This window comes from Pithys albifrons, chromosome 1, assembly GCF_047495875.1.
Source record: "Pithys albifrons albifrons isolate INPA30051 chromosome 1, PitAlb_v1, whole genome shotgun sequence".
Taxonomy (NCBI): Eukaryota; Metazoa; Chordata; class Aves; order Passeriformes; family Thamnophilidae; genus Pithys; species Pithys albifrons.
Window position 1 is genome coordinate 10,482,572 of NC_092458.1, and position 25,977 is coordinate 10,508,548.

Consider the following 25,977-nt stretch of genomic DNA (forward strand, 5'->3'; position numbering starts at 1 on the left):
CCTTTGCATCTGAAGCAATCAAATGGCTCTAACGGTAAAAGTCCAACTTTGGAAAGTATCTAAACTGAAAAAGCTGACTGTGGCACTCTCTTCCATACCCATCCTCCGTCTGTGAATGGCCGCTCTCAGGTGACACATTTTTTTGCCTGCAACACGTCTAGGTATGAGGCAGGGGGTTACTGGTGATCTCCGAGGGTGAAGCATCCATGTGCCCCTGAACTGGCCAGCCTGTTACTTCAGGGTCCTCATTACTGCTTGTTCCAAAAGCTAATACACATTCCTCACAGTGCTTAACGAGATGACAAAGTCACTGCAGGCACCGTCATGCAGGTTGCGTGACCGGAACGCTCCCGCAGTTCCTTGTGCCGCTGGAAAAGCGGCATGGGTCGGTTCAGAGGGGGCTGTGGGGGAACAATCACATCGCTGGGCGCGGGTATAGGTAACAACGGAATAATGTTATGTTTGAGCACAGCGCCCTTGTTATGGTCACAGAGACACAATTCAGAGGCAGGTGCCTCTGAAGGTCAGGCGTGCCCGCAGCCCAGGTTTGCTAAGCGAGAGGGGCAGAGATCCTGCCTGGTCCCAGCTGCTCATCCCTGGCAGCCGCCTGAGGACTGGAGTAAAGCAGGGGCCAGCCTGCGACAGCAAGGGCTCGCCCCGGGGAGCCCCAGCGCGGGACGCGGGCGGGACGGGGCAGACCCGGAGCCCGCGGTGGCCGCCGGGCGGCGCTGCCCCCCCTGCCCCGCGGCCGTGCCGGGCCGTGCCGGGCCAGGCGCCCCCCGGGCGGCGCAGGCAGGCGGGGCCGGTCCCGCCCCTCCCGCCGCGCCGCAGCCGCCGGAGGCGAGCGAAGCCCGAGCCCGAGCCCGACAGTGTGCGAGCAGCTGCTGCCGCCGCTATCCTGCGCCGCTGCTCCCGTCCCGCCCGGCACAGCCCGCCTCAGCCCCGCACAGCCCGGCCAGGCACGGCACAACCAGCCCTGCCCTGAGCCCCCCGCACCGCCCGGGCCACCACAGCTAGCCATGGGTAAGCGAGCGGAGCTGCCCCGCGCCGGGGCCGCAGGGGAGCCGCGGCTGCGGGCGGGGGGGAGCGGGACAGGTGCGGGGCAGCCGCGGGGGTCGCCTGCGGAGCACCCCGGGAGAGGCGGCCGCCCCTCCGCCCCTCGCTTCGCGCCGCTGCCGCGGGGAGCGGGACCTCCCGTCCGGCGGGAGCGGGAACTCGCTGCCAGCTGCAGAGCGCTCCGTGCCGCTGGAAAAAACACAGGGTTAGCGCGGAGTCGCGGTGCTGTAGTCCCTCGGAGGCGGCTGCGCGTCCCGGCCGGAGCGTGTGCCCCGCTGCGGTCCCGCATCAGCCGCGGGGGCTGCTCTGCCCGTGGGTCTCGGTGCCGCCGCCCGGCAATGGGACCTACTCGGGCTCGGCGCGGCGTCCCCTCGGGGTGAGACGGGGCGGGGGGAGCCGCTCTGCGCCAGACCCGCGTCCCCGGGTCAGCTTTTGCCGGAGGATGAAGAGTGGTCAGGAGAGGAGGAATAGCCTCGGGGGACAGGAAGGAGAGTGGACCTGCCTTCAAGAGATGGGCAGTGCAGAGTATGACCGTGTGCCAGGCGTGATGTGTTTCAGTGTGAGCATTAGGGAATCGTGTGGGCCATCGGGATAACGTGGTGCGCTTTTCCCTCTTGTAGCTTGGGGTCTGCGCAGTGGTGGGAGTTGGGTGTGGATGGAAAGTGGCAGCTTCTGTTCCCAAACTTACGGGAAGGGTAGTGTTTGCCGTGAGTGAGTTAACAGGAGCAGAAATGGGGCCCTAGGAAGGGAAGGATTCGTAGTGCACATGGGTCACTCGGTAGTCAGCACTCACCTTGAGCGTTCGCATCTTTTTAGCATGAGCTTTTTAGTATGGTCTGCTTCTTCAAACTCTCCTTTCAACCGACAGTACATCCATATTAATTACGTAGTAATGAAAGTTAGGAGATTTAGAGGGGAAGAAAATAAAATATAGAAAAATAGATCTGTATGTTTGGTCTAGTTTGCCAGTGGCATGTTACTGCTTAGAGGTTGCAGCTGCTAAAGCAGAGCTATCAGTGCGTGTCTGAGTGTTAATATGCACATACTGATGCTGGCACTGTCTCTGGTTTTAATTAAGGAGAAAAAAAATTAATTACTCATCCAAAGCTAAAGGAAGCTGACAGAATTCCTATGGTTGCTACTTTGTTAAATTAATTCGCCTCACCTAATTCCTTAATTTCTAAATGCTTATTAACTGGTTTGTTCCCTAGCTTCGTGGAGATCGAGTTCCTGTAGTATTAGCATCTCTTTACTAAGCTTTTTTTGACTTTAAACACCCCTTTCAGTGCATATTAAAGTACTGATTGCAGTGGCCTCTGCAGCTCTGACAGCTGAAGCAAACCAACCAGCTGTATTGTCAGCAACGAAAAAGCTTATTTTGTGGGATCATATTCTGATACTTTTTAGACTATACTTTTCCTATGTGAACTTTTCATATTAAGTAAAACTGCAAAGTGGATGGCCTCTCCCCTGTCTAGACCTTACTATTCTTCTCTTACCTTACTCTTTATTGCCATTTATAACTGTCCAATAAATCTTGTAATGGGATTGGAAGAGGGAAAGAAAGGAATATTTTTTAGTGTCGTATTAAGTGTATTTTTTTTTAAGATAACACATGTAAAATTGTTCTTAAATGTCTTTGCTGCTGTGTATGAAATTGATTTTTCTTCAGTAAATTAAGTTGCTAACACTGTGAAATCAAAAACTTGATTTAAATCTTCGTAAGTGATTCATCTTGAGGAGAATCACGTCTTTATTTCAGTCCTAAAATCTCACAGAAACAGTAAAGTTAATCTTGCAGGTTGTGGGACTGCAACAGTGTATGAAATATGTCATTTAAATCCATATAGAATGTGTTGTCCTGAATGTAGCAGTTGGGAAAAGTGGAGTGAAAAGAAAAAACATTTCTTGAACATCTTGCTCATAATGATGATAATAGCAAAAACCTCCAAGGTCTGCTGAGTTCTTTGCTTAGAAGCATTCTTGGATGACCAAGCTGTGCCTGACTGGGCAATGGCAATGTGGTCAGTCAGGAGAGGGGACTTGGAGCACAAATTTCAGATGAAATACTTCAAGAAGAAGTCACAAAAAGAAGCCTTTGTCAGCTGGGGATGCAGTCCCCCATGAATACAACGTTTTGTTCTTGTCGTTGCATAACTGTTGCCTTGGCATTAGGTAGGCTGAGGCCGATGTGATTGTCTCACCAAGACTTGTTTGGTGCCTCAGTGCTGTTATTGAGCTTCCTGATGTGATGGCAAGGATGTGTTTGACTGGTTCTCATTAGGACCTTTTGAGTTGTCATTGCTCACACAAAATTTTTGTGTAGGACTACCTTTGTAAGTGTGATTTTTTAATTTTTTTTCCTTCTTGGAGGCTGAGAGCCCAGTGCAGTCTTTGATGTTAATTGAGCTCCCTCAGCACTTCTGAAAGTCTGTTTTCCACACCACTTAGGGTTTGTGTCAGCTGAATGGAGGGTTGTCTGTAATAACCAGTGCAGTGCTTTGTGCATCTCCTCTGAAAAGTCCTATCCAGGGACATTGTACATCTAGAAGGTGGGGAGGAGAGGTGTTATTTTACAAAATGAACAAAAACTACAAAAGGTTTTGTTCATAAATGTTTGAAAGGCATGATACAATGTCATTTCTTGTGAACTGTTTGTTCTCATAATTTTACTTTGTATTCTCCAAGCTTTCAAATAAGAAAAGTGGTTGCAGCAGAGTGGGTACATGTATTTTGTTTTAGTTGGTTGGTTTGTTTAAAATGAGACACTGAGGAGAATACTGTCTGTCAACAGGGAGTGAAATTAATGCCTGTATTCATGTAGGTTTGCATCCCATTTCTCTGAAGTCCCTGTGTAGGAACTAGTGTCTTGCAGAGCCTGTAGGCCCAGGAGTTCCCAGGGACATCATGCTGTACCATGCTAGGGCCATCCCCTGTCTTTCAGGCCTTCTCCAGCACCTCCAGCTCTGCCATCAGTTGTTACTACATCCCCATAGCTCTTCCCTGCATCTCAGAGCAGACCATCCCTTTCTTGTAGGCAGTAACCTCAGGAGTTCCACCTTAGGGACTTCTACCACCCGTAGAAATGATCCTCACTTTTACGTGAAACTTGTCTGAAGTAGGTTCAAATATGCCCTAAACCAGACTTTCTTCTTAGAACCAGCTGGGGGCAAATTCTGATAAAGAATCAGTCCTCATTCTTTCTATTCAGCTATACACTTCATTCAGGCAGGGGCTGGAATCTTTTGTGTCTGACATTAATAGTAAAATGTGATGAACTTTGGTCAATAAGGGTGGCTGGATTTCAATTGCCAAGTGTTGTAGTCCATATTTTTCTTAAATCACACCTCTTAAATATATTTAACCTCATTCTTATTTAAACTTAATATTAGTTTCTTTTTTTAATCTTCTCTTAAAACCGTGAAATGCAAAATTTTATACTGCTGCCCTTCCTCTATCTCCACAACACTTACTTGTGCTGTTAAAAACTTACTTAATTTTGCCTTCTCACAGTAATCGTTCTTATCTGAGAAGGAGGCAGAGGAGAAAATGTTGTGCATTTCAGATATCCCTAGTATCCTAAACAATTTGTGTTTTCACCATATTTACAGGGTCTCCCTCTTGCTCTCTTTCTAGACATTTGATTCTATTATATAGGAAATCTGCTGCCCTGTGTGTGAATTCTGCATCTGATAGACCTTGAATTTCAGATAAACATACTAGATTATAGGTTACATCCCTAGGAAGTCTGAACCATGTCAGTGCCTGATTACCTGTCTTTTTCAGAGTGTTTATAGACTTTTTAAAACCAGTTGAAGTTTGCAGGTGTCTTTCAATGTTTAAAGGACTTTATTTTTCTCAAGCCAGTACCTTTTTTTTCAAGTTTACTTCCATGTGTTATAATATGCAGTTGTCATGTTGCAAGCATAGGGGTTTTTAATACAGTATTTTTTCTATAACCTTTGTTTTTCAAGATTGATGCTTTCTAATCATAGAATGTTTTAGTTTGGAAGGGATCTTTAAAGATCAATTCATCCAGTTGTTCTGCTGAGGGCAGGGACACTTTTTCACCTATTGAAAGCCCCATCCAGCCTGACCTTGAACACTTCCAGGGATAAGGCACCTGCAACTTCTCTGAATAGTTGTTAATATCTAAAGTCATTACTCTAAAAAATAAGTCCAGCATCTATTTCAGGATGAGGTTTAAAAAAAAATTGACAATAAACCCAGTGAAGCCTACTTCTTGGTATCTCCTTTTTTTACTCATGCAGCATTATCATGTTGTCCATGAGTGAGTGCACGTTCTCATAGAGAGGATTTTCTTTTCCCTGAGATCCACAGCTGTTACAGCCAGATGCAGAATCACTGCATGTACTGTATTTCCACTCATGGTTTCTGGATATAAATGTGTTGTTATCCTTTTAGAAGTGTAAAAGTGTGGCATCCAGTGAAATTTCACTGAGGTGAAGTGTTTGCTAAGGGAACTACTGTGGATCATTGCGTTACCACACTCCCCATGATGGCTGTTCTTCCCACAGACAGATGGATTTCTGTTTAACCTCCCCCCATGTGCATCGCAGCTGTGTGTGCCCTTCACCTTTCCTAAGACATGCCCACACCTGGTCCCCATTAATGCATCCCCAGCACCTGCACAGGCAGTACATCACCTTGCTCCTCTGTGCAGCTCTTCAGGCTGTTCCTGCTGAGACACAGAGAGCTTGCACAGAGCCATGGGAACTGCCTTCTTGTGAGCTGCTCAAGCCCACCTGCAAAAAAATCAAACCCTTCATGGCACCAGGGTGTTAATGTTGTGGAAGATGGGTGTATGTGCTTATTAGTGTACTTTTAGCATAGGTGCTTTTTGCCCTGGAGTGTGGGGTTGAGGCTCACTCCTGAGGGAGCAAATGCCATCTCGCTGCAGTTCCGGTCAGGTGAGGTGTGTGGTGACACATTTGGGAGGTCATTCTCCAGAGTTTGCTGAAGTGTGCTTGTGGCTGGATTGAGGAAAATCAAAATTCTTTCTGTTCTCTTGACTGGTTCCTTAAAATCTGTTCAGGTACAAGTGCCTTTGGGTTTGAGCTGGTGTGAGCCAATGTAAGGGAAGATAGTTTAGTTTCCATTTGTGATATCAGAGATGGTTGTTTTAAAATAATGGGTCTCAGCTGAACCTGCAAGGCTCTGTACAGATGCAGCATCCTGTGATGGAAGGATTACTGGGTTAATACCCATAATGGTCAAACGGCAAAACAGAGCCACATCCATCTTGTAAGGTGGCTTCTTCCAGGCCATGTGCAATGTAACCTGTGCCCCAGAGGAAGCAGACTTCACTTGACAATGCCCAGTGAGGAATCCTCACCTCCTGATCCCCTCCCAACTTTTCTTCTGTAGATGGGTGTGAACCTCAGACAGTTTGGGTGCAGGGATGGCTGTGCCAGTCAAAATCCCATAACCCCTTCCCTGTAAACACAGTGAACATCAGTGGAGATGTCACCATTCAGTGAAACAAATAGGTGGCATCCTGTGTACCACTCAGTTCTCAGCTGTTTGTTACTTTCTGTTGCTGCTCTGTCTTGGTGCTTTAGCTGTCTGACTCTCCATAATTATTTGTCTCTTGGGTTTTAGGCTCAAAAGCTTGCATGGGGAGTTGTGGCTTGGGAAACATTTACAAGTAACACAAAGAACTATGAGAATTCAACATCCTTTGTTCTCTCTGGTTTTGGAGCTGTTTGACTAGCAGCAATTTCAAAATGTGAATGGAGCTTATGTTTCATTAACAGAAAGATGTGCCAGATACAGAGCAACTGAGAGCTACAAACCTCAGGGCCTTGCTTTGCATCGGTTTTGGATGGGTTTATCTTATGCTTTGATAATTGGGTGCATGTGAGACATAAATCAGAGAATTGGGTTGCACTGAAGGCAAACAGCTCAAAACTTGTGCAGTTAGTGGCTCGGGAGTAAGGAAGCAGCTGGACTGCCTTCCCAGTGGGAGTTTGTGGATTGATAGACAGAAAGGACACCTTGTGTTAACAATGCAGCTGGTCAGGACATCCAAAACAGAGTAAATGATGGGAGTCCAGCCAAAGGAGGATTGCATTTTGAGTAGTCCACTGGTTTTCTCAATATTGGAAACGTACATTTGGGCTTACTGGTTGCTTTTCTGAGCTGGAGCTGTGGAGCTTGCCACTGATGGTTGACTGAGGAGGAATATGATTCCTTTGTGTTACCAGCAAGGCACAGCTAACTGGCACTCCCTAGTCTGGTTTTACCTTTTAGTCTATGTTTTTGTCAGCTTACAGGCTAGGAAATCCAGGGAGGCTTTTCAGTCCCATTGCTGAGTGTGCCTCAGCATCAGTGACGCTGCTGAGTGCAGGTGAGTGTTAGTTGCCTGCAGTCACCTGCTGACAGCCTTTGGGAGCCCACGTGGGTGGGAGGGTGGCTGCTGTTGGGTCTTAGTTATCTCGTCTAGAGTGATTTCCCAATTTTATCTTTTTTTAATTCTTTGGGTTTATATGTGTTTTACTTTCTGATGGGGCACAAATGTTTCAAGGCGTAAGACAGTGCTTCCATCAACTTAAGACTTCTTTTTAAAGCATTTTAAGTTCTAGGTTCTGGGAAGCACTGTCAGGATTTGCTGGAATGAAGTCCTTGACACACATCATGCTGACAAACATCATGAAAGTCTGAATTAATGCAGAACACTGACTGGATCCTCAATACTTTTTTGAACTTCTATACTAAAGTAATTTTAATTTTCTTGTTAATTGTGTTTTCTATATCTTATGTCTGTGGGTTTGGTTTTTTTTCTTTGGGAATAACTTCTGGAAGATTTTAAGTGATTGCTGTTTGTCTGTAAACTTACACTTTTTTTACCAAAACTGTGTTGACATAAATGTCATGCACTTTCCCAAACAAAAGCATAAAATGAGTTGTTGTATTTGTTAAACACACAGCTGAAAATAAGTTTGCCACATGGAACTTCCCTTGTGGGAAATTAAATGCTTTTCTTGAGCTGTGTAGTCATATATTACCAAAAAAAAAGGGAAAAAAAAGTCATGAGTAAAGAGAGATGACTAGTGGGAATATTTGGAGTGGAGAACTTTCGGTGCAAGCACACGGATCTGCTCCAGCACATCTGTCAAGGATCCACGACTTGCAAGGTGTAATATACAAGAACAGTTCATGTAACATCTGCTTAGACTCTGTGATGGGCACTGGTACAAAAGCCTTGAAATCTCTGAGATATTTGTCATGCCATGTCAGGGGAATGTAATGGAATATAGTACATCATTTGTTGCTGCCTGCTCCCAGCCAGTGAAGTTATTAGGTACTAAACCTGATAACAGTTACATTGAGCCAAAGTTTTACATAAGCAAATGCAAGGAATGCAGTGCAGTGGGGGCTTTGCTCTCTATGGCTGATGTAGCCTATGTTAGTAATTATTTCCCTCATGCAGTGTATGCTTTCTCTTCATAGACATTTCTCCCATTCTGTGCTGAAAATGAAATGGCAATTTCTCATCCTTGGTAATTGTCTGATGAAAATCTCCCAATGTAGATAACGTTGGGAAACTTAAATAGTGATGTGGAATGAAAAATAGCCAGTTAAGTAATTTTTCTGGGTTTAGCCTTCAGTTTTTAGTTTCTCCCTTTAAACAGTTTTAAAATACCTGTTTTTCTCCTCAAACTTTATCTATGAGAAACATATAATAGATATTTAATCTTTAGCCTCCTCCTGAAATTCTTTTAGGTTTTTCATTTTATCTGCCACTGATATATTTTCAACACCATGGTTGAGAAACTGTTGTAATCTACCACATACTAAATCCTTCTTATTCCTCAGTGGAAACCTTAGGGAAGCAAAAAAGAACTATGAAGGAGTAAAAAAAAAACTCTTGAAAGTTCTCATTTACAATAGCCGTGGCAGACTGAAGGTAGGTATTTGGGGAGTCTGTGGAACTGAAATAAAACACGAATAAGGTGGCAGCACAAGTCAAGACTCAAATGATTATAGCCTTAAACAGTCTGCAAATGTCATTAAAATTACTTTATCTTCTTGTAAAGCTTTATTTCTGGATTTTCTTAAGTTACCTATGGCTGTTGTCATAAAATCTGCTGAATGTTATCCCCATTATGGTCAGCTCCCCAGCATGGTTTAGGCTCTTTTCATCATCCTTGAAGAGAGGAAGTTCTGGACATCATGGTTAAACCTTGTTCTTCCCTCTCAATGGGCTGCTTTCCACCAGATTTTGTGGGCAAGGTATGTGTGTGGGCAGATAGTTCCCTGCCCACCTTATTCCTTTTGGTATTTGAACTGCCACTGAAGACTTTCTCCCTGAAGTGTCAGCCTGAAGCGCTTGCTGGTTTTGCATTCATGTGATTCACACGTGGTAGATGAGCACAGCTGTGACTGTGACTGTGACTTGTACTTCCAAGGAAGTGATGCACCTCTCCTAGAGACAGAAAACAGGAGGAGACATTAGAAGAAATCTCTTTAAAATAAACAGAAATTCAGGAGGCACTTTCTTAAAGCAAAATTAAGTGCTTTACTGGAGGGAAGTTGGAGCCTTGGATTTCTATTTCCGCAGTAACTAAAGAGCACGGCACACACAGAATATTAAAGGTGGTTGCCAAGGCTAATGGGAATGTCTCAGCTGCTGTTAAAACCTGACGTATGACTGTGTTAATTACTGCACACTGAGTCTTCTTTTCTGCTCTTATAATAACATAAGAAAATTCAGGAAAATACCAGTGTAGTTACAGTCAGTGCCAGCTACTTCTCCCCCTTAGAAGAATAATATTTAGTTGATGAAACTATTTTGTTTCATTTTTGATTAATTGATCTTAGATAGCATAGGTATTTTTGGAATACCTGCCAAATTGCTCAGTGTGATGGCTGTAAGATGGCGGTTTGCTTTCTGAAAATTGCCTACCTTCTTAGAAAGAATTATGTTGTTTTAGAGAATCTAGAGAATTAAAAATGTTCCTTATTTGCTACAGAGTTGTTAGGGTTTAACTGAAGGATGATAATGGAAACAATACCTGAGTTTCTGTTTAAAAAAAAACCCAAAGAAACAAAAGAAACCTACCAGCTACTTGTAAATGTGGTATCTTTGTTCATTAGTTTTTCCTCTGGCATGCCAAATGGGTCACTGTGCAGGACTCCTGAGTAAAGACTTATGTGGACTTCCTAAGAAGACACAGAAGGGGAGAAGGAGTTACCCAGCCAAAATGTGAGTTCCCAAAGAGTTTCTTCCTCTTTCCCATCATAGAAGGCAGATTTATCGATTCTGAAGATGCATTCGTGCTTGCTTAAGTTCTCTTCTACTGTAATCTTTCCTAAAATACTTGATCCTTAACCCTTTGTTTTTTAGGGAAGAGAATGGTAAGATACTTAGTAGGAGGGAAGCATGCCTTTATCCTTCCATACATGTTCATGAGCGTGACTGCTGTGCCCACTTCCCACATGGTCAGTAGTCTGTCTTCTTCTGCATGTGTGAAACGTCCCTTATGTTAGCTCTTGTACCTTGTAAATAAAGTGTTTTCTACTGCCTTACTCAGAAAATATGTCAGGCTTTTCATTGCATATGTTTCATTGCTACAACATTAGCACTTTGCATTTGCATGTGGTTATTAGATCTCTGTGGTGAGAGATTTCTTCTCCTTACCCAAGTTTAAACATAGAAAAAAATCATAAAATCACAGAATGGTTTGGATAGGAAGATACCTTAAAGATTACCCAACTCCCCTCCTATGGACAGGGACACCTTCCAGTAGACCAGGTTGCTCACAGCCCCATCCAACCAGGTCTTGAACACTGCCAGCAATGGGGAATCCACTTCTCTGGGCAGCCTGTTCCAGTGCCTCACCACCCTCCCAGTAAAGAATTTCCTCCTAGTATCTAATCTAATCCTGCCCTCTTTCAGTTTAAAGCATTACCCCTTGTCCTATCACTACAATTCCTGATAGAGTCCCTCCCCATCTTTTCTGTAGATCCCTTCAGGTACTGGAAGGTGCTACAAGGTCTACGTAGAGACTTCTCTTTTTCAGGCTGAACACCCCCAGCTCTCTCAGCCTGTCTTCAAAGAGAGGTACTCCAGCCCTCTGATCATCTTTGTGGCCTCCCCTGGACCTGCTCTAACAAGTCTATGACCTTACTGTACTGAGACCCCCACAGCTGGATGTAGTACTGCAGGTGGGGTCTCACCAGAGCAGAGCAGAGGGGCAGAGTCACCTTCCTTGACCTACTGGTCATGCTGCTTTTGATGCAGCCCAGAGTACAACTGACTTTCTGGGCTGTAAGTGCACATTGCTGGTTCATACTCAGTTTTTCATCCATAAACACCCACAAGTTCTTCTCAGCAGGATTGCTCTCAATCCACTCATTGCCTGTCCCTGTATGCATGTGTGGGGTCACCCCAGCTCAGGTGCAGGACCTTACACTTGGCCTTGTTGAGCTTGCATTTATTAGCCATTTTAATATTAGTTTCTTGTGTCAGGCTAAAACACATGGCATCACCAGCAGTATCCCAAAATTGAATTGATCCTGAGCTGCTGCATGTGGTCCCAGAGTCATTCTGACTTTTGCTTTTGGACACTCAGGTGACTTCCATAGTCATGAGCGGACTTGCAGTAGGAACCTTTGCTCTTCGGTGGCAGACATGGATGGAGCTGTGGTGGTTAAAACCTTCAGAGTTGGCAGCTGCTCTGTGCCCTGCTTTGTCCTGAGGGGGACAGCTGGGAAGAGCACCCTGGTTACAGTCTGCATCCCAGGCCTCCCAGAGCACTTAGAATGTATGGTGGCAGCTCTTCCTGACAGGAGATACTGGCAATTAATTTAAAATCCTTCCCCTAGGTCATCATGACTTTTAAGGAGCTTTTGCACTTACTGTCTCAGAAACCACCTTTCTTCCGTGAGCATGACCTGCCGAGGCAGCTGTGTTTCTCTTCAGCACTGAATGATACAAACCATGAAGCTTGAGAGGAGATCAGAATTACAGCTCTTCTTAGCTGAATATTCACTGTCACCAATCCTTTTTCAGTCGACTTGCATGAACAGGGGGTTTTGTGGCTGCTGGACACAGTGTAAAGCATGGCATGGACATCTATGATCTTTTCTGTGAGAACTTTTGAGGTTGGTGCTCATATGGCCTTTCTGGCCTTAGTTGAAATGAAGCAAGCTTTCTTTTATTCCCTGGTGTCTGTTTTTGTTGGTTGGTTTGGATTTTTTTATGGAGTGCAAAGGAAAATACTTTTTCAGATGTAACAATAACCATGCATAAAAGGATCCTCTATATGTTTGTGGATGCTGCTGACATATGCTTTGGTTATGTTAAGCCCTGTGGAGTGGGTGGGTTTGAACTGGAGGGTAATCACAATGCACCTGTATGTGTTGTGGCACAAGCTGCACAGTGTGGAAATCTGGTAGTCTCCTGTCTGGGCTGTGTAGCTTCTTTCCTACCAGGGTGCATATAGTAACCTAAACATACCTCTGTTCACATAGTCTTAAATTGGCCATTAACTCACTCAGTCACACATTGGTATGCAGACTTTATCAATTCCACTTTTGCTTGGGAACTCCATCTCCTGCTGTCTCCTGCATGTGGGCTTACCTGTATTTTCATGGTACAAGTTTGCACAAGGAAATACGTTCCCAAATATTAGCCCCAGTAGCAGCTGTGCCCTGTGAAGGCATGTGGAAGAGGCAGGGCAGCAGTTGCCAGCAAGCATCACCATCCTTTATTTCTCTCATAGCTATGGTGACCCTGGATGTGAGACCAGGAATGTATGCACTGGAGATGATTTAAGGGAATGTGCAGCACTGCATACTGATTAATTCGGGTCATGGTGCTCAGAGGATAAGCACAGCAGCTTCCTGCCTCCCAAGTGGTTCCTGCGGTTCTGATGTGAACCCCTTTGGCTTATGCCAAGAAAAAAACTGCATAGTAATTAAAATTAACCTGACCTGCTTTAGAGGAGCCTGGTTTGAATTAGGGCGTGATTATTACCTAGCAGTATTTGGCTTTGGTAAATCTTTCCCTTTCCTTCCACATTGTTCGTTCCCTGTTATTCCATCAGCTTGATGATATCTGCTTGGGTGGTATCTGTTTCAATGAGACCCTTCATCTCTGTAGCACAGACCAAGGCTTGGCTAACCCATACCACAACACTTGGTGGGACTCTGTCAGGGCTGTGGTGCCTGCTGCACAGCTTGATGGCTGACAGGATATCACGTTGTCCCATCTCCAGAAAGCCAGGACTATGGGAGCAGAAAATGGGGAGTGAAAAGGTAACTTTATTGTGTGCATCACTGACCTGAATGCTGTTCTTCTCATGGGCATCTGAAGAAGTTAAAATAATCAGACTGCTTGGAGTTTACAGCATTAAATCCGAGTCCTTTGGGCTTTAAGGGCACTGCCTTTTATATCCATGTGTGGGAAATTGAACAAAAAGCAAGAGTGCAACAGAGTTTTAATCTCAAACTATGGAACCTCTGTTACTTTGAAGGCTCAAAGCCCATTGGTTGTGGTTTTCTTCCACATGAGCTAGATGATATGTGTGGTTTTTCTTTGTATGTAGATGGCACAATGTAAAAGTATCTTCAGGCCCTCTTTGTGGGGTGAGTAATCTGTGAACATGAGTTTTCATCAAAAATGCAGTAAAGCTTTTTGGGAGAGGGTTTTGCATCACGTTGCAGCTGTGGAATACTGGTTTCAAAGTCTCTCTTGTCACAGCTCTGCTACTTGTTTTCCAAGGCATTTTTCAGACTGCAGCCATTGGAAGCTGCTAAAGTGTTTTCCAAAATTCTTCTCTGGTATAGTGCCTGGATGCCCTGAGTCCCTGCCTTGTTCTGCTATGCTATACAGTGGTGTGGTAAAGCCCTCCATGTCTGTGATCTCTGGTGATGGAGTGAATATTCTTTTTTCATTGTTGTTTGTTTTTACACTGTTTAAAAAGTTGATGTTGGCAGAAAAACAAAAAACAGTAGGATTTTTTTTAATCCAGGCAAGCAGGATACTTATAGTAGAAAGGTCTTTCTGTCATGAAATTGAAACATCCTTTGTGGAAAAAAAAAGTTTGAAATGCACATTGTGGTATGCTGCCTCTTTTTTCCTCTGAAGAAATTGTCTTGCAGCGAAATGAAATTGATCTTTAGTTTGAAGGCTCATGCTGGACATTCCCCCAGCTTGGGACAAATTGAAAAGGAAAGGAAGTTTAAGAGTTATACAGAGAGTCTCTGTTTTGGGCTCTGATTCTTCCCCTGAAGTTCAGTTTATCTTTGTAGAGCATGAGAAATTTGAAGTCACTAAATGTAGTTTTCTTTGCTCCTGTAAAATGATTGAGCATTGATAACCTCTAAACATGGCAGTGCCTTCTCCCTTTTTGAAGAATCACATTCTTGCAAGATGTCATTAATCTTTACTAGCTGTAAGATGCTTCATGATTTTTAGAGAGGAGCTCTCTGCTGTCCCCTTGGTTTCTGTGCAGGAGGTGGATGGATCAGCATCTTTCAGAGAGCTGCAGGTGCCTCGTTCTTAAACTGCAAAATCTTTGCTCTTGGTTCCTGCCCTGCTCCTATCTAGCCATTGTCTGTTCTTGTCCTTGAATGCTGGAAAAAAAAATCACAAGACCTGCTATTATTTTAGAGGCTTTTGGTTGCTGTTTGTTTTCTGAGCATTTAGTGGCTGGTACTTACTTCAAATTTTCCCTCTTCCATAGTGATGAATGGAAATACACTGTCTTTTTTTTCCTTTTCTATTTCATGATAAAAGATGCCATTTTCATGCACACTTTGGAACTGGGACTTGAACTGGGCACCAGATCTTGATAACCTTGCTGATGGTATTGCAAGAGGCAGTTCAAGTGTAACTAGCATGCCCCTCTTTTTGCATGACCTTTGCTCTTGCTTTGGGAAAAAAAAGGCTAGGTATGTTCCACACAACCTGCCCCTGCTTTTTACACTCCTCTCTTTTTCACAGGGATTACTGTTGCAGGTCTGTAGGGTAACACAAAACCTAGGCAAACCCTGAGCCTACAACACCTATGAAAGGCCTATGTTTGAAGGAAGCATTTCTGAAATGAAACCGTGGAAACAAAACAAGGATCACTTTTTTGTAGGTGGTACCTATTTGGATAGATTTAGAATGTTTGGAGGGAAAGTGTCGTCACATAACATAAGGGACAGTACGTTTTAAACTATTGAAATACTCTGTGCTTCTTCCCCCATCTTTTCCATATAGCGAAACAAAATCTTGCTATAAATGTATCGCCTACATTTGAGTGATATCATATTTCTATCTGATACTTCCGTGCATTCCCTGTTTGATCGCTAAAGAGGCTCCATCAGTCTTTATGGAATGGGGAATGGGGATTTTCACAGTGTGTCATTGAGGAAATGTTGCAAAACTGACGTAAGGGTCATATTTTTTTATTCTGCAAGCTCTGCATATTTCAGCTGTAACAGAGTAGTTAGGAAGTCATGGTTAGTGGGTCAGACAGGCCCAGGGGGCTAAATTGGGTTTTGTTCAGCCAAATGTTAGTGCTTTTTAATCAACACTGAATTTTGCGTGCAACACTCACTTCCTTCCCCAAAGCCATAACGAAAAAAAAGGGTGTTCAACTGGGTCATGCACAACATCTGTCCTTTCCTAAAACAGTTAGGGAGTTACTACAGCAAGGGAAGAGAAGCTGCCTATAGCTACTGTTAGGGCATCTTTTCACTGCTGTGGCTTTTGTGGTCTGGTACAGGTGACTGTCGATGAAATTCTGCATGCAGTCCTCAAACTTCCTTTAGAAGGAAAAGGAGATTTTCCTTTCATGTTTTGTGCAGCATTTTTACAACAAGCACAAAATTCCAATAAATCTGTGTCGTTGTAAGTGCAATTAATTTACAGTGCTGTGAAATAATTGTAGAGATTTCCTTTCTCCCTGTATGGGCTCCTTAGGTGCTAAGCTGCTTCTCACTTAGGAACTGTTTTTTTCAAATCTCTCTGCTGCCACCTGTTCCATCTCCAGTGAATGTAATTAATGTAGTGATAGAAGTGACAGAGGTTTTGGCCTCTCTTGTCGAGGTGGTTTATATATTCTCTGCCATAAACTATATGTTGATTAGGCTATCCTGATAAGTTTCAATTTGCCTTGATACAGGCCTTTTTTGACAAAAGGCTCCTTGGGGGCCAGTTTCATTTTTTAAGAAGTCTACTGCAATAAAAACGCCTCAGTGAACACATAATGCAGGCATCTTTGATTTGAAGTTTTTAAGTTCTGCTGAACTTCTTCAAATTAATGGGAGTTTATTTAGTTCATCACCCAAACCAGGCTAAATCTGTGCTGTATTTAAAGCTAAAACTTACTCACAATTTACTTGATACCTATTGGTGGCTGCTGTAAAGGAACCTAGGAGCAAAAATTGGTAATTTTCTTTTTTAAAATTCTGAAGTAATTCACTTTCTTCCATGAGAAGAAATATGAGGATCTATTTTGAAGAGACCCACAAGTATCATTGAAGTCCAACTCCTGACCCTGCACAGGACATCTCAAGAGTCCCACCATGTGCCTGAGAGGATTGTCCAAATGCTTCTTGAACTCTGTCAGGCTTGGTGCTCTGATCACTTCCCTGGGGAGCCTGTTCCAGGGCCCAACCACCCTCTGGGTGAAGAACCTTTTCCTAATATCCAACCTAAACCTCCCCTGACACAACTTCAGGCCATTCCCTCAGGTTCTGTCACTGGTCACCACAGAGAAGAGATCAGTGCCTGCCCCAGTGCTTCCCTTCAAGAGGAAGTTGTAGACTGCTGTTGCCTTACTGTTGCAAAGAACAAGAGAATTAACTTGGTTTTGCCTTGTTTTGGTGAAGAGCTTAAAAATAAAAGCAGTAATTCTTGTTAGAGGATTTTTTTCTGCAAAATGTTATGGCAGTGAATTACTTCCTCCTGAAAATTTGAAATACAAAGTTTTAGAAGTAATGAAGATTTCTCTGAACTGGATAACTCCTCTCTGGAAAGCTGGGACTGGACTAGTTGTCATAATGCTCAGTGTTGGCCCCCACTTTCCGATGAAAGGGCAAGCTGCAGAAGGCAGTGGGTGCTAATGGAAGTATGAATTGCATATTAAAAAGACCCCAAACATGCTAAAGCATGAAACCTAATGCACACTTATTTAAATAACTGATTCTCAGAGGGAAACTGTGTTTCAGGGTACAAATCTCTTAGCATTACATGCGTGTTAGGATGAAAATTGTTCCAGTTCGCACATGCACTGATAGATGTGTCTCCTTAGGTGCACCAACAAGCAGCCCTTGTGAGTCTGAGAGGCAATAGTTGGTATACTTGGCTGTAGCACATCCAAGGAGTCTGCTAGATCAGGGTCTGTATCTGCATGCTTGTGTTAAAAGACATGTTGGAAAATACCCATGCAAAGCAGGTAGAATTCATGATTTGAGGCTTTGCAGTAGTGTTTTATTGCAATTGCATGTGGTTGCTTGCTTTAATGAACAGGAAAAGTTGTATTTTGTGTTAGACCTAGAAGCAAGAAAAAACATGGTGTGTTGTTTAAAGCATAGCTTGGAGTAATTTTTATTTGACTGAAACATTGCATTAAAGACCCAGTCCAATACTTCCTTATCTTCATCTTTCAGATAAGTAATTACAGAAATATGCATTGATGTTTTATAATTCAAGAAACAACTTTTGATTATAATGAGATCTACAAAACATGTTTCATGCTACAAGTACAGTCCTGGAAATGAGAGTGAAGAGCACCACCATGGAAATGAAGTACAATGCAACTTGGATACAAATGATGATGCTTATATAGAGAAATGATTCATGAAGGCATTGCTGCTGGCCTCTAACAGATGTATCAGGCTAGCAATGGGGCAACATGCACACAAACTTTGGCTTGAAACTCCCTTTCAAGAACCACACAAGGCATTCTTTTTGCAACTCTGTTGTTATCACTGCTTTCCATCTAGTAATCTAATACATTGTAATAAGTAAAAACTTGGTCTGCACTGGAGATTGTAAGTATAATTTCAAAGTTCATGCTGTTTTATAGTTGAAAATTATATTAATTAAAAACAGTACTTCTGACAGTGTCATGAATGTGTTGAGAAATGCTGAATTGACTGCCAGGACTGCAGAACAGGCTTTTCTGAGTTGCATTTTTCAGTCTTCTGTAAAAATACAGAGACGTCCCCAAGTGCCAGTTAATTTTTCAGTTAATTTACTGCAACCTTCCTGGGAAATGATTTTTATATAGCTAGCTCCCATTGTATGTGCATGTAATGGTATCAATTAATTCAGTGGTACATATACAATTTTAAAACTGCATTATATTTTGAATAAACTTCTCTCTGAAATGCTGAAACTCCTTTAGATATAAGTGTACATAAACCTACATGTAGCAGCTAGATGGCAGAAACTGTGCCTTTTTAAAATAAAGTGGCACTGTAAATGCATCAGTGTAGCTTTGTAGTGACTGCTTTGTTTCTTTGAAAGAAAGAATTTTGTAATAGCTTTGTATTGCCACAGTGTATCCTTTGAGAAGACAAAAGTAAGCATCTTCCTTTGGTTTTATTGATGGCGTCTTTTCTCTAGGTGTCTGAATGATCAGAAACATGTGGCACATGTACCATATATGTGATTATAAAAAAGAAACAGTTGAGAGATGGCACCTTGTGCTTCTACCATTATGACTTTCTTAGTGTCATTTACCTGTCATAATTTGTACAACTATATATGTACACCCATTAAACATTGGTTTGGTATGTGATTGTGTCTGTGTAGAACAGAAGCTTGGAGTGTAAGTATTTAGAAGCAGGGACTGTTCTGTGGGTTTGTGTCACTCTTTAGACCCTAATCTCACCCTAATTATATGGTCTAGGTCCTTTGATAACGTAGCAATTATGGGGAAAAATGAGGGGTGGGAAAGGAGATTTTTTTTTCTATTTTAAGATATGCTACTGCTTCAAAAAGTAAATCAACTCCAAATGGAAATGCATCTGGTAGAAAATACTGTGCCCTGATAGGAAATTCTCTTAACTCAGTTGATTACTGCAATTCCATGTAGGGTTTGTTCAGTCCTTTGGTGGACACTGCTTACCTGCAGAAGTGGTCACATGTTTTGATTTACTGCTTTAAATTCTTTGACCTTGCAGCCCTTTTTATATAGAATCTAACGGATGGCCACCGTGGTTGGAATAGGGAGTCAGAGAAGACTTAAGCTCAGCTCTGCATTTATCTCTGACCTTTGAGACAGGGCCATCATTAGAGCTGGCAGCTAATACACTGAAGCATTAAAATGGTTAGGGTGAAACCCTTGTTTTCCTGCATAAGAAACTCCATAGGGTTCTTTAGTTGTACGGTCATAATGGTGATACAAAAACAGTCATGTGCTTTGATTAGAGGAACTGTTAAAAAACAAAGGAAAAAGCCTCTGGCAGTCTATAAGCGATGGTGGCCCAGCCTGATGGGTTTTTCCCCTCTGTAATACATTGGCCCAGTAATGTGTGAAGGGGCTGTGTAATCTGTGAGCTACCCATGCTGTGTCAACAGCAAAAAAAGTACTTTTGTGTGCACCATCTTATCAAGGTTACACAAGTTAACTTGTTTTAAGAGTGCAGTAGAGTTACAGAAGAAGAAGCAAGGTATGTGACAAGTTGGGAAATAAATCCCAGTTACAAAATGAAGTGCTTAAGAAAGTGCTTAAGGATGCAGAACTCATGCCCCCTCTAAAAGAACACTTTGTGTGCAACAGCTCTCTTTACTCTTGAATTTCCACAAAGCTTGATTTCTTAACAGCCAGGTTGGTGGGAATTTGGAACATAGGAACTGTGCGATAGTTCATTTGTTGTGATGTTTAAACTTCATGAAATGTGAAACTCAGTAGGATTATCCAACTTTAGTAGACTCAGAAGACAGAATGCAACTTTTCCAAACAGCTGAAATTGTCACGAGCAGGATGTCCTAAACATTAGTGAGAGGGAGCAGTGTATTGAACATTACATGCATTTATGGACTTACATGTATTGTACTTACATTGAGGAACACAAGTTCTATGTAGCAGTTGAACAATTTGTACAGTTGTTGTAAGGCCCTTTCAGTCACTCTTGCTTCTTAATGTCAGTTTTGCCTGTTAACACTATTGTGAGAGTATTATGTTTTTGACTACAGAGAGTCTGATTAAAATGTTCTTGAGAATCTTTCCAAGTGCTTTCTTTATGGGAACAGGCATGTTGACTTAGCAAAATGCTAAGCTGTTCATTAAGGCAATGTGCTGTAGCTGCCAACCTCATGTGATTTACATGAATTAGAAGTTGGATCTGTACCTGTTTCTTGGTTTTATGACTTTGAGCAAATGAGTTTAATTCTTTTAGCCCACTTCTTTTTCATTTGTTTATGTATTCAAGATGGTTAATAGGTAATTATTATCTTCAAAATGCCTCAGTGCCTAAATGGTAGGTGATGCTGAAGAGGTTTCTCTGTGGTAAACACACCATTTAAGTGTTGCAGGTTTGAATCATACTTGTTCTTAACATTATCAACTACTGTATGTTTGCACTATCCAAAAGAGTGGTATCTGAAAAGGCTCATAAATCCTGTCCCTTTGGTTTCTTCTGTTGCAACCATAAATCAGAAGATTGGAAGGCAAAATGGACTGTGGCTGAGGAAAGAGATATTGCCTTGCCATTAAGAAACCAATGGCATTTTTTTCCTGCAGTTTAGTTTCCTTCCAGTACTCCCCCAGCATGTTATCTTTTCTCCCTGTCTTTCCATGTATGCAAGTCTAAATATGAAACAGGTTTTTGTCTTTAAGAGGAGACAAAAAAAGGTCCACAAAACAAAACTGAGAAACTAAGCAAGAAAAAGCCCTGAGAAGTCCATTGCCACTTCAGAATTTGGAATTGAAGCTCACTGGGGCTCTGCCACCTCTAGAGCTTCAGAAATATGAAGGATGTCCCAGCTGCCAAAAAGGCTGTTGTTGCTTTGTGTGTTTACATGGGAAGGCTGAGTTGCCTGTTTGTCCTGTTGACAGAGGGACCTCTGCCTCTGCTTTGTGACTGAGAAAGAGCTGGCTGACAGGGCTTAGGATTTTGAAAAGAGTAACTGCATTTCCTGGAGTTTGTATGCTTGGTGGCTCTTGAATGGAGAAGCTTCCACTCTCTCCTGGTCCTGAGATATGCAGTCCCTTTCTCTTTGTCTACCCATCTTTAAAGATGAATTTTTCCTTGTGCTCTGCAAGTAATGTTAGCTGTACTCTGTTAGTGGTCATTCAAAGGAAGGAAGAGACCCTGCAGCTGGAGCAGTGAAGAGGTACATCTGCTGTAAGCCCTTGTGAGGCTCTAGTCCCTGTTCAACTGGTGACTGAGTGACCTGGGTTGAAGAGGAGAGGGAATGGGTGATGAGCAGCAGGATTACAGTAGATATGGGAAAGGATGCATGTGGGGGAGAAGTGGAAAGTCGTGGGAAAAGAAGCACTTCTTGCATATGAGGTTAAAAAAGTGGTCTAAACGGGAAGTGAGTTAAATTTGTGCTTGGGACCCTGTCAGTTAAATCTTGATTTACCTCTGCTACTTGTGTGAGCAGTTTCTCAGCTGAGCAGCCTCTCCTCTAGCCTGAGGTAATGATTCCTCATGAAATAAATACAGAATTCACACTCTGGTTCAGTAGAATTTGGAAAGTTGTGTCAACACTTTACATTTCTCAAGGACACAGGGCATGGTATTTTGAGGCCAGATTCTGATATCCCTTCGTGATCAACAGTTTTCACTGCAAAAAAGTCTAAATCGAAACACTGAATGTAGTAGGTCTGACAAAAGCAGCAGAACTTTACCCTTCTTGGCTTTTACCATCTCTGCAGTGAACTTCAATAATGTTTTTTCATGATGTTTGTGAGATAATCCCTTTTTTCCTCTGCTTGATTTATTTCTAACAACTCTGAAGGCCAATGAATATGGTATTTTCTGGAATGAAGTGTGTGTTTGGAGGCTGGGGGGAGTGTCAAGCTGGTTTTTGTCCTTTTGTTTTGAACTCCTCTTCCATAGAAGACGCAGTGTCCTACAGACAGATAGAACAATGCTATATTCCGTTTTAGCATCGAATCACAAGCAGGGTCTTTGGAATTAAATTTGGCGGATTGCCTGGATATGTTCAGTTTTTAACAAGCGCTGCTTTGTGCATTAGCACCCTACGCTTCCTCCCTCCCTCCCCCCAGTGCTGCCACTGAAGAGAGAAGGAGAAACAAAAAAACCCAAACCAGAATAAAAGCATCTGTTAGAGGGGAAATGAGGAAGAAATAAGGGATGAAAAGCGCAGAAAAGATGTATGCCAGAACAGCTGTCAGATTTGTCAAAAGAGCTGGAGAGCTGGACATACTTTTTATGTTAGTCACAGTCCTGAGTATCTGATTACCTATGTATAGTTTGTTAGGGGTTTTTTTAACATTAGATGCAACGTAGATGGAACACAACTCTTTGTACAGAATGCAGCCCAGTTTTCATTGGAATGTTTGAATGCTCATTTACAAGGACTTTGTACCCAGGCATGAGCATGTGCAAATTTGACGCAAACATGTTCTTGCAGGGAAAGGCAATGTCCTAGTTCAGCTGGAGGGACCAGCTAACCCTGTGTGGTGGTGATCAAACCTGTGTATTCCACCCCCTCTATTCATTCCCCAAGGACAATGGGCCATTAGCAGCAGCTGCCCAGGGAGCCATTATCACTTCACACCCAGCCTGAGGGGGGCGGAGCTGCTAATGGGCCATCAACAGCTCAACAACCCCTGGCTCCCAGAGTTAATCACCCATTGTGTGAGTCCCCGCCCAGGGGGAGGGACTGAGTGCTCCCTGAGGGTACATAAGTGGTGGGTAAGAAGACCTCGGGAACCTTCTCGTCGGATCCAGAGCAGCAGCAGGACCTCGACAGCAGGAGATCACCGCTCTCGCCCAGACCACAGCCCTCGCCTGCACCAACAGGTTTTTCTTTTCCTTTTGCTCTGGACTGGGGGGAACCACAGGGGTCTCAGCACAAGGGCAAACAAACCCCCTTGGGTTTGTGCCCCAGGACACTGGGTTATACTGCTGGGGTATTGAGAGTTGAAAGCAATTTCCCTTGTGTATCAGTGTTGTTATTGTAATATTATTATTAAATTTTAGCTCTGACTTATAATCTCTCTCGTGGTGAGTTCATTTCCCCTGCTGGTTCACCTTCAAACCAGCACATCTTTTGGCGCCCAACGTGGGGCACGAGAGAGAAGTCAGAACTACAATTTCATTTTGTGTATTTGGGTACAGAAACTCCCTGACTACCATGTTGCTTGATGTATTCATGTGGATGGTGTATCTGGGCCTGTTCATATTTCGACACATGGGGAACCATGTGCCTGTTTTGATGCTCTCTTTAATACCAGGGAGAAGGATCAAAATTGCTTTATTAATATACTATGTTTATGTTGTCATAACATCAGAAGCAATGAATTTCATTGTGAATGTATATTCAGTCTGGTGTGCCTGTCCTGGTTTGGGTTGTTACCTCTGGGGTCTCATTAAAAATAGCACCCAGACTGTGGGGAAAACAGGCGGAGATGGTTACTTCCACCTTTTCACCTCTGCTACAACAATCATTGAAAATATTGAGCTTCCTTTTGATGTTAGGGACAGCATAATCCTGCTGTTAGTGTTGCTTTGTCTCCTCTGTACTGTATACACCATGTTTAGGGTCAGAACTGGGCTCTCTAAGGAGACTTGCTGGAGGCCTGCCCTGGGAGTGGATGATGTTGAGTGGCACGGGAAGTGGGAAGATATGGGCCAGTATTTGGAGACCTTCTCTCCTCAAATGATCTGGAAATTCACCCCGGAACAACTGCAGGACCCTGCCAAAATGCTAAGCTATGTGAAAGGAAGATGCTCTGGTAGTCCCAGAGATGTGCAGCTCACAGCAACCTGCTGGGCCCTGGCCACTGCCTACCGCACACTGCTTGGTGTGGTACAGCATCATCAGGAGGAGAAAAGGAGCAAATCCACAGGCACCATGTCCACCCAGACCATGACTGAGCCAGAGAGGAAGAGAGATACATCAACTAGCGCCATGTCCACCCAGACCATGACTGAGCCAGAGAGGAAGAGAGATACATCAACTAGCGCCATGTCCACCCAGACCATGACTGAGCCAGAGAGGAAGAGAGATACATCAACTAGCGCCATGTCCACCCAGACCATGACTGAGCCAGAGAGGAAGAGAGATACATCAACTAGCGCCATGTCCACCCAGACCATGACTGAGCCAGAGAGGAAGAGAGATACATCAACCAGCACCATGTCCACACAAACCATGGAGGAGCCAGAAGGACAACAGAAACCGATAGCAGTTGCCCCTGTCCAGAAAAGAAAATCAAAGACCAAATCAGTTCGTATAGTGCATGACGAGGAAGAGTCAGGACCTTCATCTCAAGCAGAAGAAATGGAGCCAGAAATAATCACCCGGTCCCTATCCCTGGGAGAGCTGCGTGAGCTCCGGAGAGAGTTCACACGACAGGCAAATGAGTCCATCTTGACCTGGCTACTTCGAATCTGGGATGCTGCAGCCAATGATACAATTCTAGATGGGAGTGAGGCAAGGCAGCTGGGATCCCTGTCTCGAGATGTTGTCATTGATCAGGGCATTGGAAAGAGACAGGAAACTCTCAGCCTCTGGAGGCGACTGTTGTCAAGCGTGAGGGAGAGATATCTTTGTAAGGAGGACCTCCACGTACAGCAAGGACAGTGGAACACGATGGAACAAGGTATCCGGTGCTTAAGGGAATTAGCCGTACTGGAGATAATCTTTTCAGAGGATGAGAGATTCCCTAAAAGTCCAGATGGTGTCCAGTGCACATCCCAGATGTGGTTAAAATTTGCACGACTTGGGCCAGAAATGTATTCTCGCTACCTTGCAACATTGCAGTGGAGAGAGGGAGAAGACAAGGTGGGTGCACTGGTCAGCAAACTCAGGATTTATGAAGACACTGTCACTGCTCCATTACGAGCCCACGTCTCAGCTGTGGAAACAAAACTGGCTGAACTGGAAGAGAAGATTAAGGAAGGACTCTTCCATATCTCTCCAGAGCAAACAAGAGTCTCCGCCATCAGAAGCAGGCGTCTTCCAGCTAAGGAGAAAGGGTACACTCCACGCGGCAATCTGTGGTTTTACCTCCATGAGCATGGAGAAGATATGAGGAAGTGGGATGGGAAACCCACCTCTTCCTTAGCAGCTCGGGTACGTGAATTGCAAAGAGGCACAACTAACACAGGGAATTCTTCAAGGTTGAAGGCTGCTCCGGTCTCTCGTGGGCAAGGCTCCAGACAGTATAGGAATGATGATGTTATGCCCGATCCTCTTGAAGGAACCTCCCGGTCATATTCACAGGGAGAGCGCAATGAATACCATGACCAGAACTAGGGGGGCCTTGCCTCTAGCCAGGTAGAGGAGAGGGACAATCGGGTTTATTGGACTGTGTGGATTCGGTGGCCTGGCTCATCAGACCCACAGAAATACAAAGCTTTAGTGGACACTGGCGCACAATGCACATTGATGCCATCAGGATACGTCGGGGCAGAATCCATCTCTATTTCTGGGGTAACAGGGGGATCCCAACAGCTGACTGTACTGGAAGCTGAAGTCAGCTTGACTGGCAAGGAATGGCATAGACACCCCATTGTGACTGGTCCAGAAGCCCCATGTATCCTTGGCATAGACTACCTGAGGAATGGATATTTCAAAGACCCAAAGGGACTGCGTTGGGCCTTTGGCATAGCTGCTGTGGAGACAGAGGAAATCAGACAGCTGAGCACCTTGCCTGGCCTCTCAGAGGACCCTTCTGCTGTGGGACTGCTGAAAGTTGAAGAACAATTGGTACCGCTGGCCACAGCCACAGTGCACCGTCGGCAATA

At 43.8% G+C, this 25,977-nt stretch overlaps 1 protein-coding gene across 1 annotated transcript in view; it reads left to right on the top strand.

Annotated features, from left to right (window-relative positions):
* The first annotated feature begins 762 nt into the window (after window positions 1–762).
* GPM6B (glycoprotein M6B) overlaps window positions 763–25,977 on the top strand; it is a 116,188-nt gene continuing 90,973 nt past the window's right edge. The window contains exon 1 of the mRNA XM_071560062.1: window positions 763–1,023. Coding sequence (XP_071416163.1) covers window positions 1,020–1,023 — 4 coding nt within the window. The 5' untranslated portion in view covers window positions 763–1,019. The remainder of the gene's footprint in view (window positions 1,024–25,977) is intronic.